The sequence below is a fragment of the Mus caroli genome, unplaced genomic scaffold (assembly GCF_978045245.1).
Source record: "Mus caroli unplaced genomic scaffold, Mus_caroli_1 scaffold_22, whole genome shotgun sequence".
NCBI classification, from domain to species: domain Eukaryota; kingdom Metazoa; phylum Chordata; class Mammalia; order Rodentia; family Muridae; genus Mus; species Mus caroli.
Window position 1 is genome coordinate 1,374,768 of NW_028227277.1, and position 20,828 is coordinate 1,395,595.

Consider the following 20,828-nt stretch of genomic DNA (forward strand, 5'->3'; position numbering starts at 1 on the left):
TCTCTCTCTTGAATTTTGGAGTTTGGGTAACTACGTATATCTCTGGTTGATTTCCAGCTCCCTGTGGAGGCCTCAATGAACTCTAAGTAAACAAACAAACAAAAAACAAAATAAAACAAAACAAACAAACAAACAAAAACACACAAAAAAAACACCAAAAAAAAAACCCAAACTAAATATACAATAGAAGCCTGAAAAAAAAGAAACTCTAAATAACTTTTCTAAAAACTCTGCAAATCCTTTTAAAATTCCATAGAAATCTAAAAAGAATGCACATGAAGCTGAAATATCCCTAAAAAGTTTCTCTGTTTTTTTGTTCATTTATTTTTAATTAATTTTGTATATTTTATAAATTCTGTCTTTTTACCTATGTTTTTATCTATGTCTCTTTTTCTTTTTCCTTTTCTCTCTTTGTTTCTTTCTTTGTTTCTATCTTTCTTTCTTTGTTTCTTTCTTTGTTTCTTTGTTTCTTTCTTTCTTTGTTTCTTTCTTTCTTTCTTTCTTTCTTTCTTTCTTTCTTTCTTTCTTTCTCTCACTCTTCCATCCTTCCTTCCTTCCTTCCTTCCTTCCTTCCTTCCTTCCTTCCTTCCTTCCTCCCTTATTTCCTTCCTTCCCTCCTTTCTTCCTTCCTTCCTTCCTTCCTTTCTTCCTTCCTTCCTTCCTTCCTTATTTCCTTCCTTCCCTCCTTCCTTCCTTCCTACATTCCTTCCTTCCTATCACTCTCTCACACTCTCTTCGTCTTTTTTCTTTCTTTATTTCTTTGTATCTTTTAATATTAGTTTCTCTCAATTTCTCAACAGATATAAATATTTCGAAATAATCCCATGCATTTTATCTGATCAACCAGGAAAAGGCTGAAGACAATTAAAGCTTAAAACCCAAACATTTAAATGCACTAAAACCATTAAAAAAAAAAAAACACTAAAAATACAATAGAAGCCTGAAAAAAAAAAAAGAAACTCTAAATCACTTTTTAAAAACTCTACAAATCCTTTTAAAATACCATAGAAATCTAAAAAGAATACACATGAAGCCGAAATATCACTAAAACGTTTGTTTGTTTGTTTGTTCATTTATTTTAAATTAAAAAAAATAGTAAATACTAAATTATTATACAGGGCTTTGTTTCATATGATATGTATTCTATCATGCTATTCTGTTTTTCTTCTAAAGATTTATCTTCCCCTCTTATGCTTCATTTTCTAGTTTAATGAGCCACTTCCACACAACCATACACATACATGAAACCATAAAAAAATTAAATCTCAAGTGCACATTGGATAGAAAACCTATGTTAATTCCTTCTTTTTCTTTGCAGTTGACTAAAATTCCATCATATATATACATACATACATACATACATACATACATACATACATACACACATACATTACATACATACACACATACACACATACACACACACACACACACACACACACACACACACACACACATACATATGTGATGGGTCTTTTGAGTATTTATTGAGGACTAGGACAGCTAGGCCCCATAATAAGTTTACTTTTTCCCAAACCTATGCACATATTTAAACGTTGCTGTACCAAATTAAGTCCAACAAGGGTTACAAATAAAAAAGGAAGAAATAAAATTATCTCTATTTGCAGAAAATATAATCCTGTGTTTAAAAGTCTTCAGCAGACAACTCAGCAAAGTGGTATGATACAAAAATCAATATTTAAAAATCAGAAGCCTCTCTTTATGCCAATAAAGAGATTTGTGAGGAAGAAATAAAGGAAATAAACCAATTCCTAATAACATTTTAAAAATTAATAATAGGGGCTGGGAGATAGTTGGCGGGAAATTGCACTTGCCACACAAATATGAGGACAAGAGTTCAGATCTCCAGTATCCAATGGTAAGCGAGTGTCGCTGCTCACCTCTAGAAACAATCTAGCTAGCTAGACAAGACAAACCCTGCTTCAGCAAATAAAGTGTAGATTTATTAAAAAAAAGCAGCATGTGGTCTCTTAACATTTGTTCTCTACATGCACATGTACATATATGCCCATACAACCAAAATACATGCACCTACAAACATGAAAATACATTACACCCATGCCACTGATACCAACACCCCCATCTCTCTCTCTCTCTTTCACACACACACACACACACACACACACACCAGGGTGGGGTTAGCAAATATAAATAAGAAGGAAAAATTAAAGCAGGCTCCATGAGATGGTGTCTTCTAGTTCCCAGAAGATGGTGCCAGGAGAAATAACAAGACTTTCTCAATCAGCCTAACTACCTCTAGAACCTACACCATCTAGCCAAGAGACTGTTGGACCTTCCTTTTTGTTTTCTTTTTTATTTTTTTTAAGATTTATTTATTTATTTTATGTGAGTACACTGTTACTGTCATCAGACACACCAGAAGAGGGCAAATGATCCCACTATAGATGGTTGTGAGCCACCATGCGGTTGCTAGGACTTGAACTCAGGACCCCAGGAAGAACACTCAGTGCTCTTAACTGCTGAGCCATCTCTCCAGCCCATGGACCTTCCTTTTCAACAGTTTTCTGACTGTCCCTTTGTGCACATAGTAACTGTATCCCTATCCCTTCTCAAGAAGAGTGCCTGAGACATTCCCCTAGTGACAAGAAAAGTCCTAGACTTTTCAATTCTACATAAAGGATATTGAGATATGTCCCATTTCCATTTTCTTTGGAGAGAGGTCATGAGGTCAGATCATCAGGATAATAAATACAATAAGAAACACTTTGTGCACTTCAGATACAGGGAGTTGATTCGACACCAACTAGGTCATATAAAGTAGGTCTAGAACCTTAAAAGTCAAAGAAGCACATGTTATTATTGCATTAGAGTCCCCATGCTCAGTCGATGGTTGGGTGCAAGCATCCAACTCTCTATTGGTCAGGTGCTAGCAGAGCTTATTCGGCCATCAATAGGAGTAGAGGTCCTTGGTCTTGTGAAGATCATATGCCCCAGTACAGGGGAAAACCAGGGCTACGAAGTGGGAGTGGGTGGGTTGAGGATCAGGGAGAGGGTATAGGGAGATTTGGGGATAGGGTTTGAAATGCAAATGAAGAAAATGTCTAATAAAAGTGCCTTAAATAAAATAAAATTAGATTAAAAAATATTGAGATGTGTGGGTGGCCCCATCCCTCAACCACATGTCATGCTTATCCACTGCATATGGTCTCTATAGGTTCTATCTCCCCTTTGTTGGGTATATCCCTGTTTACCTTCTGTAGGGGAGGATGGTCCAGGCATTCCAGGCACCCACATCTTCAGAGAACTCTAGAAAATTCTTATTTCTGGGGACTCCACTGCACTCTTGACAGCAATCTGAGGTGTCTTCTGACAAGTCTGCTCAAAATCCCTGGATGTGTTCCCTACTTAAAGATACAATAGGCTACCCTCCCATTGAAGGCCGACTAGGCCATCCTCTGCTACATATGCAACTAGAGACACAGCTCTGGGGTGGGGGTACAGGTTAGTTCCTATTGTTGTTCCTCCTATAGGGTTACAGCCTCCTTTATCTCCTTGTGTATTTTCTCCAGCTCCATCTCAAATTTTTAACCCAATATTTTTCCTGTCTAAAGGGAATGTAGGGACAAACAGTGGAGCAGAGACTGAAGGAAAGGCCATCCAGAGACTGTCCCACCTAGGGATCCTTCCTATCTTCAGACACCAAACCCAGACACTACTACTAATGCCAAGAAGTACTTGCAGACAGGAGACTAGCATGGATATCTTCCAAGAGTCTCTGCTAGCACCTGAACAATAGAGATGTGGATGCTTGCTCCCAACCATTGACTGAGCATGGGGACTCTAATGCAACAGTTAGGGAAAGAACTGAAGGAGATTAAGAGGATGGCAACCCCAGAGGATGAACAATAATATCAACTAACCAACCCCAACCGCAGAGGTCCCAGGGACTAGATGGCCAACCAAAGAATACACATGGAGGGACCCATGGCTTCAGTTGCATATGTAAAAGAGATTACCTTATCTGGCATCAATAGGTGGGGAGACCCTTGGTCCTGTGGAAGCTCAATGTCCCAGCATAGGGGGATGCTAGTGTCATGAGGCAAGAGTAGGTGGGTTGATTGGGATGCACCCTCATAGATGCAGGATGAAGTGAATGGCGGTGTGGTGTTTGTGAAGGGAAACCAGGAAAGTGGACAACACTTGAAATGTAAATAACATAACCAATTAAAAAATATTTTCTAGAGTTATCAGAAGACATGGAGGAATGGAGTGTCTGGAACATCCTGCTCTACATAAAGTAAATGGATATTCCTCTTCTGTCCAATAGGTCTACTATCTTTCTCCTTCCCCAAACGCTAATTCTTTTCTTCCTCTGATAACTGAGGCCTTCCAAAGTTATCCTCTTTTACCCAATGAGCTCTTATTATACCCCTCGGGGTAAGGGTACATGGAATATTTCACATCTGACTAAGGAGAATTGCTCCCTCTGGTTAGAGTGAACAGAAATCAAAAGAGAAAGCAAATCTTATAATCCCATGCCACTTCCTTGAGTAAAGTCACCTGACAAGGTGTGAGATGACTCAATTTTGGCTAGTTGAGCATAACTTGTAGGAGATAATCATACTGGGCACACCCACCTAAATGGTTTATTTATTCTGGTATTGATACAGTGTCACTTGCAGATTCAGTTAAAATGTGGAAACCCTAGACTGTGAAGAACTAAAGATAGAAGGTGAGGCAATGGGACCTCATTAGTTATGGTAATCAATTTAATTTGGGCTCAGACTATTACAGAATTTTTCACACTCTGATCATCTCTTCTGGCACATGGACCTCAAAACCTCCTCTTTTCCCAAGGGCACTCACTCCTCCCTTTAATTAAGGAGGCTTCCGAACTTCCCATTCAAGCGGAGAGAACTTCAGATCATTTCAGTTTGTACAAATGAAGTGTAGCCATTCATTTAATGTGAGTAGACCAATACAACAATATTATGGAGTGTGCTTCAGACTTTTTTCCTAATAAATGATGTCCAAATGTCTCCTCCAGTCCAAGGTAAACTGCAGGTTTGGTAAAGGTTCAATAAAGAAATTTAATATACATACTTTGCCAAGGAAGATTAGTACATTCTATTTTCTTTGTACAAAGGAAATTTAGGCACACCCTTTCATTTCAAAGTGGTATAATGCTAAATCTTCTGAAATAGATGGCTGCAGTTCAACCTAAGAAGTAAAAAGTCATTCAGATGTTCTTTTTTTCTTTTTTTTCTTTTTTTCTCGAGGAAAATTAAAAAACTCTGAGAAGGATTTCCTCAGAGAAACCACTTCTATCAATAGAGACCTCAAATCTATTCCTCGTAGAGGTCTTAAGGTTTCCTTTCTGACCTGGATGGCCAGAAATGCCCAAATGACCAAAGAGATGACAACCCTCCTTCATATGACTGAACCTGCTGCAGACTTTCCCCCATTTGCCCAAGGTGGTCTAAAGTACTGACTTAGTAGAAAGACCCTCACAATTTCTGTTTCTTTTAAAGTGGGATTAAGTCATTTCCCTTCAGACTAAAGAGGCCCTGGCAAAATAAGCCTTATGTCATTCCCTCTGTAGAATCTAGAATCAGATCCTGCTTTTGCTTAAGCTTGGCCAGGCATTTTTAAGTCAAGTAGTGCAGAATGACCTCAGAAGTTGAACTTATGAAAATTGGCTCCTCAAATTATCCTATTTTCCAGACTTCTCACACTATCCCATTTTTATGAAAGATGATCAGAACTTCCCCTAGGAAAGGTGGCTCTCAGGCATTTTTGCACTTAAAATAATACCCTAAAACTTCCCTCTCCATCTAAGGTAAGTCAAAAGAATAACTGGATTTTAGTATTGAAATCTCAGAAGTTTCATTTTTCCCAAGGGGATCATGATCAAAGGTTCCTCAGAGCATTCCCTACTTACATATGGTCCTCAAATATAACCCTCACATGGTGATCTTTAGATCATTTCCCTCTAACGATGACCTCTAAGAAGATATATGTGTGACCAAAGAGACTTAACTAAATTCTAGTCTGTGTTAACAAGAGACTCAAAACTTAGGTCATCTATCCTTTGTACCATCCTTCATGCACACACCACTATAATTGATGATAAGATTTAGGATCACTTAGAGACTTATAATCATGACTGATGAATAATGCTTGAATTGCTGCCAGGCCTACTATGGTGGATCTGAGGATGCGAATATTCTAAGCTGTGATGCAGTTCCACCTCCCCTGCTCAAGGTAGGAGAGGTCACTCCTTTATCCTTAAAGAAATTTGGGACTTTAAACAGACTCTAAGTCTGCTTTAATCTACTACTCCTAAACATCAATTCTTAGACTACCAATTTCTGTCCATTATATATCAAATGCACCCTCTGCATATAAGATGTTCCAATATATATCTTGTAAGACTGACAGAGTCTGAGATCATCTCTACATGCCCCAGGCCCCAAACTCCACTTCCAGTCCAAAATGTCTTCAATAATTTCACTCTCTGACCAGGAAGGATTCCAACCTATTCTCTATCTGATGGAGGGCACAAAAATTCCACTTAACTGTGTCTCACATCTAACTCCTTATCTGAAAGGGAAATCAGAAAGACTCCTTTTGTTCCAGTGGTCCTCAAATTCACACCCTCTGTCAAATAGGTCTGTAAATGTCATCCTGTCATACCAGAGCTGCAGTGCCCCTCCCTGTGCCTATGGGAGTCTCAGACACTACACATTTACACATAAATATTTCCTATTCCACATCTGTCTACAGGGCAAAAAAACTTTCTCCTAATTTCTACTTTGGTCTGAAATTCCACTTTTGTCAAGGGAGATTCAGGCCTACCCTCTATTGTAAAGTATGAATAGATCTTGTCCTATTGACTTGGTGTTTCTGCTGTATTTCCAACACTCTGGGTTTATTTCCAACCTTCTTTCTGCTACATATAGGCTAGGCATTCTTTCTCTGAAGAAAGGGACCTTGAACTTACCTCATTTGACCAAAAGTTTCATAGAGTAAAGATATCCATTGAAAACTGTTATAATAATGCAAGATTTGCTGCCTGAACTTACACAAGGAAGTCCATATAGAATATGAATATTCTACACAAAGAAAAGATTTGAAGCTGATCAAGTAGTACTGGATCTTCCTCTGCTTCAAAGGGCATTTATGTTTTGTCGAATGTAAAATGGTCTTTATTTTTTTATTGAACAAAAGACAGAGATATTACTACTCTCACAAATAGGTACAGAACTTCACCTTTACACAATTTTCTTAGAAATTTTACTTATGATCTGGGTGCTTCAAAACTCTTATTCACATGAATGACAACATTATCCCTTTTCAGAAGGGCACAACAGTCCTACTTAAAAATTGGTACCAGCATAGTGGGTTATTCCTGTGACAACCTGACCATGTTTTGAGGAATTCTGTGTAAGGACTTTGGACCTTTGGGCTTGAAGATCCATTCATTGTTAGTAGCTCTGTCTGATATTGTGTAGGAGCTTGAAAGATAATTTTGAAAACTGCAGAAGATGGAGGTCTGGCTTGTGAAATTTCAGAGGGAAAATTAAAGAGATTTTCAGGGCCATTGCTGTTTTTGATTGTGAAATTCTGTAGTTCTGCTTAGCTGGGGCCAAAGAATCAGCTGTGTTTAACAAGATACCAGAACAACTAAAGCAAAAACTTTGCATTATTAGGACTATTGATGCTGGTTAGCTGGAGCTAAGAAATTAGCAGTGATTGAGAAGAGACCAGCATCATTGAGGCGATATCTTCTGGGAAGTGTTTTTTTTTTTTTGAGAACACAGAGGTTGTGTTCCAGAGATAGCCAAGTTTGTACCTTGTGCTGTGGCTGGACTTGGTAATGTGTAAGAGTCACCCAGGTGGTACTGGGTTTGAAGGTATGAAGCGGTCATGCAGAGCAGCTGAGGCTTGGCACTGTGAGAGGCCATGGAAGCCATTGGTGAAGATGCGCCTCAGTTGCAATTGACGGCCCAGGACTGAAGGGGTCAAGCAGTGTTTTGAAGATGCCAGTACTCTGAGATGACCACCAGGAGCAGCAGCAGCAGTGGAATACAGGCATCTGGAGTCTAGAGGATGACATGTGTGCTAAAAAGTGCATGGCTGGAGAAGTGACCCAAACCCTTGGAGGGGCCCAGAAGATTGTGAGTTGGATCTCAGAAATTGGATGGTTGGTGATAGATTCTTGCTTTTGATTGTGACTGTGCCCTGATATTTTCCCTCTTGAAGGAAGAAACTATTTTAGTGGAGACCACAGTTAAGAGACTTTTAATTGTAAAAATCTTTGGATTTTAAAAGAGATGGATATTTTAAAGAGATTGAAATTTTAAGAATATGTAAAGACTGAGGGACATTTAAAGTTATTTAGACCTTGAGGATGAATAAGAATGTAAGGGTTGAGGCTTACTAGAGATGTGTTTGTGTGTCAAATTGACAAGGGGTCAATTGTACTGGCTAGTTTTGTGACACCATGACACAGCTGGAGTTATCACAGAGAAAGGAGCTTCAGTTGAGGAAATGCCTCCATGAGATCCAACTAACTGTAAGGCATTTTCTCAATTAGTGACCAAGGGGGAAAGTCCCCTTGTGTGTGGGACCATCTGTGGGCTTGTAGTCTGGGTTCTATTAGAGACCAGGCTGAGAAAACCAGAGGAAGCAAGCCAGTAAAGAACATCCCTCCAAGGCCTCTGCATCAGCTCCTGATTTCTGACCTGCTTGAGTTCCAGTTCTGAACTTCCTTGGTGATGAACAGCAGTATGGAAGTGTAAACTGAATAAACTCTTTCCTCCCCAACTTGTTTCTTGGTCATGATATTTGTGCAGGAACAGAAACCCTGACTAAGACAGGTACAGAACTTCATCATTACACAATTTTCTTAGAAATTTTGCTTATTATCTGGGTTCTTCAAAACTCTTATTTAAAGAACGACAACATTACCCCTTTGTGGAAGGGCACAACAGTCCTATTTAACTCCAAGGATGCCCATATCCTCCCAATTATTACATAGGAAGATTTAAACATTCTCAACAAAGAGTGCTCCACACTTAGCCTGTGGAATCAAGGAAATCCCACAGATTCACTACCTTCATAAACTCTTACCAACAGCTTCTAACTTCTGTGGCCTGGGAGGCAATGTTCTGACTGAAGGAATCTCAGAGAACTCAGGCATGATGTCCCAAATAGAAGATTATCATGGCAAAGGCACATCAGATTACTATATTTATTCTGATTTCTTTGCTGGAAATGGTCTCTGCTTCATGCAGAAGAACATCTAGAAGGATATATATTTTTGCAAAGCACTGATCCAGAGACAACTGAATTGTCACCTATTAGAAAACTGATAAGACTGCTGCTATGACTATTATGGACATTCAGAAGATCTGTATCCTAGATTGTGATTGCAAGTTTGGAGCTAATAAAGGAATAAGAACCCAAAAATGCCTATAATTCTTAAGATATCAATCAACCTTCAACTTCTGCTCAATAGGGCTACAGGTATACAACTGAGAGATGCTGAGGCTATTCTATATAATCCTGGGGAGCTCCTATATCATCCTTCTACTTTAGAGCATCTGAGATTTATCACCTGCACCCAGAGGAGCAGAGACAATTCCTCTTCTGCACACAGAGAACCTGGGTTTACCTCTACCTACCTAAAGCACTATGTGTATCCTTTGGACTGAATTGGCATTTAGACTATCCCCTCTCCCTAATTGTAGCCCGACTATTCTTATATACCAAATTATCTCAGAACTGCCTGTTGTAATAAAGAAATCCTGTCCACCAATATCCAAAGTGTCCTTCAGACCTTCTAAGTATGACCTGTGTGAGTGAATTTACTATCTCTATTTAATATTAATTGGGCCCCAGATCCTTCTATTGTGACAAAAGTGATTCCAAATCTACTGTATTTATCAATGGTGCTCAGATCTCATTTTTCCCAAGTAATCTTCAAATATGCCTCTCTAGCCAATGAGGACCTCAAATTTTTCTCCTCTGAGGCAGGTACCTCAGATGTTCTCCACCAAAACTTTAGGTCCTGAAATGTATCAATTCATCTGAAGAGACCCCCAGACCACCACCTAGACTTAAAGTAGCAAAGCTCAAGCATAGCAAGTACATGCATAACAAGTACAGTCCAGAATAGAAGCTCACAGCCTCAAGGCAGAAACCAAAATGAGATGTCCCCCATCATCCTTACCTAGACCTAGCAGCCGAACATATGCTTGGTAAGGAGAACCAGCATAGGTTTCTCATCAAAATTTTAAATCAAGATTTTTGATCCAGCTTCTTGACTGACCCAGCAGCACATTTACTGCAGTGGACAGATGGTCTGTGATGAGGAGCTAGAACCAGATCATGTAGTACCTGGAATGTGCCCCACTGAATGAAGTAGGTTAGGACACTGAACTCATGTCAAGGAAAATGTATGCAAACTTTCAAACCTACTCAAAGAATCTTGTTACTTTACCTTTATAAAGGGGTCTCAAATTTCTACTCCCCTTCCCAGGAAGTCTTCAAATATTCCCACTTTGACCCTGGAAGTCCTCGATTTTCTCCATGCCTTTTGGAGTCTGATTTCTTTCCCAGGTCCTTTTGCAAGACTCATGCACCTCACCTTTGACCATCTAATCCCCAGTTATATATCTCTGACTTCTTTTGGGAGCATTCAGGGTCTAGATATGAGGCCTTCAATAATGCCCACATTGTCCATTCTTTTCTCACACATACTCTTTATGGGTATTGGGAACTTCAAACTCCACCTCTGGTGAAGAGAACTTCAGACAGTCCATTCGCATTTTGTGGGGTCTCTATACTTATGTCTTTATCCACAGGACCTCTGTATTTAGCTTCTGGTCAAACAGGTCTGCCACTTTGCTTAAAGAGATATCTTATTTACACAATGTGGACAAAGAGGCTTTGGGCATTCTCCTGCTCATCAATATAACAATCCTCCAGTGAGGTTTGAGGGCTACAGAGAAAAAGGAGAGACTGGAATAGCATGTGGCATTTTAAGGACATTCATCATCAAAAGTGTGGTTCCAACCTTAGTGTCCAGACATGGATGGTTGAACACAAAATTCAAGGGCTGTCAAAGTAATAGACACGCACCCACCCATTGTTGTGAAACAATATTCAGATTGCTCCACATAATCCTGACGATGCCACAGATGATATGGTTAACTATGGTTTTTCCTGGAATGCAAGGTTGGTTTACTATATGAAAATCCATTAACATAATCCACCATATAAACAAAGTCAAAGAAAAAGTCACATGATCATCTCCTTAGATGCATAAAAAGCATTTGACAAAATACAACTCCCCTTCATGTTAAAAGTATTGGAGAGATCAGTAATTCAAGGTCCATACCTAAAAATAATAAAAGTGTTTTACTGCAAATCTACATCCAATATCAAATTAGTTGAAGCTAACCCACTGAAATCAGGGACAAGAATGAGCACTCTCCCCATATCTATTCAATATATAGTTGTCCTACACCTCATTCTGTAGACAGGCTGGCATTAAACTCATAAATCCCCTACCTCTTTCTCAAAAGTGCTGGGTTAAAGTATGGGCCATCTTTACTTGACAACCTTAAAACTATAAAACACCAATATTAAAACCCTCAAATTTAGATAAATATTCATGAACATAAACAAACAAACAAACAAAAACCTAAGAAGACCATTGAAATAAAAAATAAAAAATAAAATAAAAATAAATCCCTGAAGCCTAAATAAAAGCCCAAAACTCTGATATAAATTAAAATTCATTTTAAAAAAAACTAAATATACCTTGGAAGCAAAAAAATGAACAAACAACACTTCTAAAGCTCTCTTCCTAAAACCCTACAAACAATAAAAAAAAAAAAACTAAACTAAACTAAAATTCTAAAAGAAAACTTGAAGTCAAAAATGGCCTTAAAGTCCAAACTTTTCTTTCTTTCTTTCCTTTTTTCTTACTTTATTCTTTCTTACATTTTTCTCTTTCTTTCTTTCTTTCTTTCTTTCTTTCTTTCTTTCTTTCTTTCTTTCTTTCTTTCTTTCTTTCTTTCTTTCTTTCTTTCTTTCTTTCTTTCTTTCTTTCTTTCCTTTTTCTTTCTTTCTTTCTTTCTTTGTATCCTCTTTCTTTCTTTCTTTCTTTCTTTCTTTCTTTCTTTCTTTCTTTCTTTCTTTCTTTCCTCTTTCTTTCTTTCTTTTTCTTTCTTTCTTTCTTTCTTTCCTCTTTCTTTCTTTCTTTCTTTCTTTCTTTCTTCATTCCTTCCTTTCTTCCTTCATTTTCATTCTTTCTTTCTTTTTTTTTTTCTTTTGAGTTTTGGGAAACTTGGTTTCTCTATGTATGTCTGGCTCTCCTGGATAGCACTCCGTACAACAGGCTGGCCTCGAACTCAAATATTTCCTGTCTCTTCTGCCCAAGTATGTGTGAAAGACATGGACCACAATGACTTAGCAATCATGAAACTATGAAAACCACACATAAAAAAAAATCCAAAATTTTAAATTAATATTCAAGAACACACACACCCAAGAATTCCAAATAGCATTAAAATACTAGTAATAAAACCCCAAAGACTAAATAAAACCAAAAATGCTCAATCACACTAAAATCCTTTTCAAAACCAGAAAGAAAAAAGAAATAAAATATACACCAGAAGTCTGAAAACAAAATAATAAATAACAAATACATCTAAGACACTCTACTAAAAACTCTACAATCCCTACAAAAAAACAAAAAAAAAAAACCAAAACACTTAAAATACATTAGAAGTCAAAAACAAACAAACAAAAACTCTAAAAATCTCTTCTAAAAACACTACAAACCTAAAAAAAACCCAAAAATATAAAAAACAAAACAAAAAAAAACTAAAAGTCTAAAAGAAAACAAGAAGCCAAAAATTGCCCTAAAGTTCAAATCTTCCTCATTCCTTCTTTGTTTTTGTTTGTTTGTTTGCTTTTTCTTTGTTTGTTTGTTTGTTTGTTTCTTCCTTTCTTTCTTCCTTTCTTTCTTCCTTCCTTCCTTCCTTTCTTACTTACTTACTCCCTTTCTCTCTCTCTCTCTCTCTCTCTCTCTCTCTCTCTCTCTCTCTCTCTCTCTCTCTGTGTGTGTGTGTATCTCTCTCTCTGTTTCTTTTTTCTCTTTGAGTTTTGGGAGACTTGGTGTCTCTGTCTATCTCTAGTTCTCCTGGAAGACACACTGTAGAACAGGCTGGCCTCCAACTCATATATCTCCTACCTCTTCCTCCCAAGTGCTGATTTAAAGTCATGGGCCACCGTTACCTGGCATCTGTAAAACTATGAGAAAACAAAATTAAAACACCTAAGTTTTAAATAAATATTCAAGAACACACACAACACTGAAAACTAAGAAAAATATTATAGTACTAAAAAATAAAATCCCAAAGACTAAATAAAACCCCAAAATGATCAAATACACTAAAATCCTTTCAAAACCAGAAAAAAAAAAGAGAAGCCTGAAAACAAACAAACAAATTTTAAAAACACACTACTGAAAAACCTACTATCCCTGAAAAAAAAATCCCTAATATTCTAAAAAAAGAAAATACACAAGAAGCCAAAAATGTTCCTAAAATTGTTTTCTTTTTTGTATCTGTTTTTGTGTCTTTCTTTATTTTGGCGTTAAAGGCTAGCTCCACCAACACCAACCTGGTATCTTTTTTGGAGTTTTTAAGACTGTGTATCTCTTTATCTGGGTCTCTGAGTGTCCTGGAACTCACTCTGTAGACCAGGCTGGCCTTGAACTCAAAAATAACCTACCTCTTCATCCCAAGTGCTGGGTTTAAAGGCGTGGACCACCATTGCCTGGCAACCTTAAAAGTATGAAATACCAAAATTTAAACCCCCAACTATAAATAAATATTCTAGAACAACAACAACATCAACAACTTTAAGATCATTAAAATACTAAAAAAACAAACAAACAAACAAAAAAATCCCTGAAGCCTAAAATGAAACCTCAAAACCCTGAAACGAACTAAAAATCCTTTAATAAAAACAAAAAATAAAACAAAAATAAGAGCACATTAGAAAACAAAACAATTACATAAAGAAGTTCCTTATGTTAGTCACTGTTCTATTACTGGAAAGAGATAACTTGACCAAGGAAATTATTATAAGATAAAATATTTAACTGTGGACTTCTTTAGAGTCTCAGAGGCTTAATTCATCATGATCAGTGCATTAAGAATGGGAGAATGCAGGCAGATGGTTGAGTATTAGTTAAGAGCTACATTCTCATCCATAGTCAGAAAAGGTGACTCTGAGATTGTTATGGGCTTTTGACTCCTCAAAGGCTACACTCACTAAAACACTTCTTCGAACAAAGCCATGACTCCTAATCTTCTCAAATGTAATAACAATCCGTTGTGACTAAACATTCAAATATATATATACCTATGAGATTCACTCCATTTTTTTAATTAAACCAGCTGCTACCAGATAGTGGGAAGGATGGCAAGAATGAAATGGGTATCAGATGTAAGGTAACATTGATGTATAGAAAATTATTGTAGGTTCTCAAGAAAAACTCTTAGGGACAACTCCAATGTTAAGCTAGCTGAAAAGTTTAGAGTTAGGCAGGATCTCAAATATAATAAGAGTACAATATAGTAAACTTGTGCTAAAGGATTAAGTTTTACCTTGTGAAATAACTTATTTTCCTTACACTTCAATTTTATTGACAATATTATTCATTCCTAAAGAAAGTGTTTTCATTATTGTTCTCTTTGTGCCATGTATGGAAATAGTACATTTATTCAAAGAGATGATAATTCTTAGAGAATAAAACACCCACATTTCTTGTGCAATTTAACTTATTTAACTACAGACATCACAGAGCCTAGATAACTATAGTAAAGACCTATTGTGATGGCTACTCTTAGTTGTCAAATTGACTACCTCTGGAGTGAACTACAATCGAGAAATTTAGAACAAACCTGTAGGATTTCTTGGCTGGGAGGGACTTGGGTTGAAGTTGGTGAATCCAATTCTAATCCAGACCATTGAGTCAGGAAGAAACATGCTATTAATCTAGGTCTTGAGGCAGGGATGCACTCCTCTGCTGGAGCTTACAAAAGGACATGGAAAAAGAAAGCTTTTTGTTCTTTGCCTTCTTATTCTTGCCTTGGTAGCAAGTGCATTCCTTCTCTGGCATATCATCCCTCAACCCCACTGTGTGTGTGCATGTATCCATGTACGTATGTGTGTGTGTGTCTCTGTGTGTGTTTACCTGTGTGTGTAGCTGTGTGTATGTATGTGCCTATGTGTACATGTATGTGCTTGTATATGTATGTAAACAGAAAGATAAGTTCTGTTTCCCTAGAGAACATTTACTAACCCATTTATAAAAATATTTTTTGTTCATTACAAAGGCCGCTTGTTACAGGAATGGTGGCCTTGACAGCTAAGAGAATTCTCAAGCGGAATTTTCATATGTGTATGTGAAACACCGAAATTTGTCCATGTTCAGAAAAGTGATAGAATACAGTTTGACCCGGCATCCAGTGACAACTTCTATGGATGGTCATAACACTTTGATTCCAAAAAGGAAAATCATTTTGGAATAGTGAATCTTTAAAAAAATAAAAATAAAAAAGAAAGCTATTTCTTAACAAATAATATCCATAGGCAAATGATCACTTTCATCAGCATGTTATGAAGCTACATTTTTTATGTTTACTTATTTTTATTGGATATTTTATTTATCTGCACTTCAAATGTTATCTCCTTTCCTGGTTTCCCCCCTCTCAGAAACTCTGTATCCCATCCTCTCTCCCCCTGCTCAAAAGATTGTGTTCCTCCACTCACCCACCCACACTCACTTCCCTGCTCTCAACTTTCCTCCACTGGGGCATCTATCAAACCATGAAGCTATATTTTATATCTTCACATCCAACATTTTCCAGCTTTGCACTGGTTCCATCCATTGGATCAGGGAGACAAGCAAAAAGAACATTATGTGCTTAGCTGCAAATGTCAAGATCTGAAGGGATTTTTGGAATGCAGCTTCCTTTTTGGTTTTTAATTTATTCTTAATATTTCAGCCTTCCATTTGAAGAGGAATCTTTGGCCATGATTTGTAACATAGCAATGATGCCATAAACATTAAATATTCCTCTAGATTGATTCTATACATGAACTGTGGGAAAAATTATGGAGACACTTAAAATCTTCCTTTTCAAAGGAATAATATTAAAACGAGGAAGTAATAGACAATCAACTTCATTATATTTAAAGGGTAGTGACAAGGACAGAAATTGCCAAAAGAAAAGAAAAAATCTAAAATTTAATCTGTGGGCTTTAAATATTGGGAAAAAATCCCAATATTAAATGCTTTCTCAATAGAAGCGAAAAATGGGAGATATATACTTAACTATTCATAAAAAAAAGAAACAAAAATGGTTGCCAGAAAAAAAAATCATCTAAGTGTGTGTGTGTATATGTATGTGTGAGTGTGTGTGTGCGTGTGTGTGTTTGTGTGTGTGTTTTGCATATATGGAACAGTGGAACAAATCCAATCTGGCAAGTGATATTGTAAATTATGAAAACAAAATATGCTATAATCACAAAATGGATAAAGAAGAAACTACTATTGTATATTACAACATCTGGAAAACAGTATTATGAGAAATAAAAGAGAAAACCAACATATTATAACATTAAGTGGGTTACCCAGAAATGAGGAGTGACTGCTTAAATGGGATACAGAACACAGAAGATGATGGCACATTACCTAAATAATTATTACTATGAGAAATAATCCTGGAAATGCATTTTACATTAAAATGGTTCATGTTATAAGTGAAACTCAGTGAAGCTCTTATTTTAATTTTTTTCTTTAGAGCCCTTTTGTAAAATATACAAACCCATAGACATTTAGTTTTACCTTTAGGATGTTTCAACTTTGTATCACTTTCCCCTTTCAGGCCTATTACAAATAGTGAAGATTAATATGAAATTCATCTAAAGTATGAAATGAATTTATTTTACAACATTCAAGGAAATTTCCAGGAAAATAACTTGGTTTTAACAAAATTCAAAGAGATGTAACATGAAAAGACAGAAACAAGGAAAAGGCTTCCTTTTCTATTATTATAACTATTTTACTATTCCTTTTGGGGGCCCTAGAGCACTAATAGAAAGTCTATGGGCAGGCCTCCTTTTTACATGGAAAGCATTAAAACCTTTGAGGGAAAAATCAGACACTATCCCTGCCCCCTGCCCCCCCCCCACGCTTCCCCACTCCCACCCCTGTTTAGGATACAAGGCAACTCCTGCATTGACTCTAGTTATAATGCTTGTTACAATTTCGTCACTGTTGTGCAATAATTTCCCTCTACTTCCTGAGGACAGCTATGTCCCCACCATTTGTGCCTAGGCCAGTGTTTATCCAACAGTCAAATCACCTCCATCCAGCCTATATACCATATACACTGCCAGCCTCGATGTGAAAAAAGGATAATGAAAGAAACCAATTTCAGGAAGGGTTCAAAATCGATGCCTCCAAGAACGAACAGGATGCCAGTAAGATGTTTATCAGGAGACTTTCCCAAGAAATGAGCAAGCAGGTACTTCTGGAATACTTGTCTAAGTTTGGTGAGGTAATAGACTTTATTATAAAAACAGACCCAAATACTGGTCTGTCTAGGGGATTTGGATTCGTGCTTTTCAAAGACAGTGCCACAGTAGAGAAGGTGCTTTGAGTGAAAGACCACAAAGTTGATGGCAAGAAAATAGAATTTAAAAGGTCTAAAGACCTGGAATCTCAATTCCCCAACAAAAAGATTTTTGTGGGTGGGCTGAACCCGCGGATGTCTGAAGAAAAAATAAGAGCTTACTTTGGCACATTTGGGCAGATAGAGGCTATAGAGCTTCCACTGTGTTCAGACACGCAGGAAAGAAGAGCTTTCGGCTTTATCAAATACAGGGATGAAAACCCCATTAGAAAGGTCTTAGAAACCAGGTACCGTTTCATTGGCTCCAGTCGTTGTGAAGTTAAAATGGCATACCCTAAAGAAAATCCAGCTAGACAGCTGAATAAAAGAAAGACTATAGCTAAGGATAGGACAAGAAAATCAGTTCCAGCTGTGGAGTTAGAAAACAATTGGAGAGGAGGAGGCAGCCCAATCTTCCACACTATGGCTAACCCCGATGCTCACGAAGCCAACCAAGATGCCCACAGAGCTGAATCATATACTTCTAGAGCAAACTCGGATGTACCTTTGGCAACTGTCCGTGGTTTCAGGGATACCCCCAATGCTTTCCAGTCGAACTCTAATGTTTTTGTGACAAATTCAACTGCTTTCATGGCAAGCAGTAATACTTTGAGGTCAAGCTCAAATACTGTATGGGTAAGCAATTGTGCTCTGGAGGCAAACCCAAATACCTTCTTGGCAAGCCAGTATACTCTTCCAAACACCTTAAGTATAAGCCAATACACTTTGGGAACATACGGAAATTCCTTAGGAGTGAGCCAGTATGCTTTGGCAGCGTTTTCAAATACTTTCGGGATAAACCAATATGCTTTGGGGGCAAATCAAAATGCTTTCTGGACAAACCAGTATCCTTTTGGAACATACTCAGATGCTTATGGGATAGGCCAATATGCTTCTGGAACAAGTCCAAATGTTTTTGGGGCAGGCCAGTATAGTTTGGGTACCAACTCAGATACCTGCAGGACAAACTGCTATGCTCTTGTGGCAAATCCATACAATATCTGGACAAACCAAAATGTTTTGGCGACAAACCCACATGTTTTCAGGATAAGCCAGTATGTTCTTGGGGCAAACCCAAGTGCCTTTGGGTCAAGCCAGTATTCGGTGGGAGCAACCCAAAACAGTTTTGGACCAAATCTACATAACATCGGAGCAAATGGAAACTTTTGTGGGGCAGCTGGAAGTGGTGGAAGTACTGGAGGAGTTAATTTTTCTCAAGTATATGGCAATTTCCTGAATGTCTGGAATACACTGCCAGCTTTTCACGGCCCTGATGGCGATCATTTCTCCCTCTACAGTTATGGGGCTTATGATGCAAGATCTGCACCTAATTACAATGTGCAAATAAGCTTGTCAACACTCCCTGGGAATGGTTACCAGAGAATTTATTCAGCGTTTTGAAGCCTAACTACAAATCCTCTATCCGCAGACCATTTTGTCCAACAATAAAACATTCAGTAACTTATATGAAATGGCCCAACTACTGATTGATTGGACATTGCCACTATTTGCAGCAACTTTTGAAGTATCAATACATTTTCTATCACCTTTAACCATTGGACCTACAATAAAAAGACAAAGGCTTGATACTAACTTGCTGAAGGTTTTTCTGGAAAATAAACATTGAAAACATTTATTTTTGAGTGACTGAGACTTATTAAGTTACATAGGCTACCCTTTAACAAGGTGACTTTGAACTTGAAAATCTTTTGCCTCAGCATTACTTGGTTTTATTTCTAAATATTCAGTGATTTTTCTCCCTCAGTCTACCTTCTATTTACAGGGATCTATTCTATGTCAGAAATTAAATACAGGGAAACAATCCCAAGAGGATAGAATTATACCTAATTATTAAGAGAAATTTTACAAAAGATGGCTTGCCCAGCCATCTAAAATATATCTTGGCCAGGGGCTTACAGTAGGGATAAGTGAAGTGAGTTGGCCTTTGCCAATAATATGCGAGAAGGCATGCAAAGTTGAGAATAAAGACAGCACTCATCTTAGTAACACAGCATTTTCTTGTTTGGTTGGTTGGATATTTAGTTTGATATTGTGTTTTCTTGTTTGATTAAGAGTAGAAACAGGGTGTGTGCATGATTACTAAGGAAAGGGTAGTAAAAAGGGCTTCAACATTCTCAGCAGCAACATAACAAACCATCAATGTGAATTCTATATATTTCAATTTTTCAAGTAAATAGTCGTTATTGTTTTTAAAGGAAAAGTTTTAATGCTAAATATAATATCTAAATACTATCAAAAATCTGTTTCAGCATGTAATCAAAACATTTACTGGGACAACAAGTCCTTGCCATATTAGCAATTTAGAACTAATATCTTCTAAAATGCACATGGACAATGGAAGTTTTGGCATATAAGTGGAATTGTGAAAGAGATATTGTTAGCAAGGTTAATAAACTCATGAGATCAAATAATGTAGACCATCCATCCCCCTAGATCCCAAACATGAGAGAAATTAGAATGTGCAGTTACTCACTGAAGGAGGGAAAACATATAGCCTTAAGGAGCTATGAGAGTCCAAGTTACTCCATAAAGGTGCATACCCCACAAAAATATCCTAGTGTTCAAGATTCTGTCTTCTGAAACAGGCCAGGTACCAAAAGCCTCTGGAACGACTTTGTGGGTCAGGAGCTGACCTGGCTTTCACTCACCACTGTGAAGATACTGAACATGACTTCAAGGAATTCTAGTGTCTCCAAGTGGAATAGATGTGCAAACTCTGACCAGTTCTCTGTGACATCACCTATCTCAGCTTACATCATAGAACCCCTATCAGGCTGGTTCCTTCTGGAGTTACACTCAGAAACGTTGAGCATCTAGAATTTATATTTTCATATGGCCTCCTAGAAATCCAAAATAAATAAATAAATAAATAAATAAATAAATAAATGAATAAATAAATGAATAAACGAATAAATGAATAAATGGATAAATAACGAATAAATAAATGAATAAATCAATAAGCGAATACGCAAATAAGTGAATAAATTAAATGAATAAATGAAGAAATGAATAAATAATAATAAATGAATAAATGAATAAATAAATAAATGAAATGAA

General features: G+C 37.2%; 1 protein-coding gene across 1 annotated transcript in view; it reads left to right on the forward strand.

The window, feature by feature from the left end:
* LOC147000004 (uncharacterized) overlaps positions 1 to 19,319 on the forward strand; it is a 58,632-nt gene extending 39,313 nt beyond the window's left edge. The window contains 2 exon segments of the mRNA XM_085834361.1: positions 6,178 to 6,246; positions 17,493 to 19,319. Of these exon segments, the coding sequence (XP_085690487.1) occupies positions 6,178 to 6,246; positions 17,493 to 19,151 (1,728 nt within the window). The 3' untranslated portion in view covers positions 19,152 to 19,319.
* The last annotated feature ends 1,509 nt before the right edge of the window (positions 19,320 to 20,828 follow it).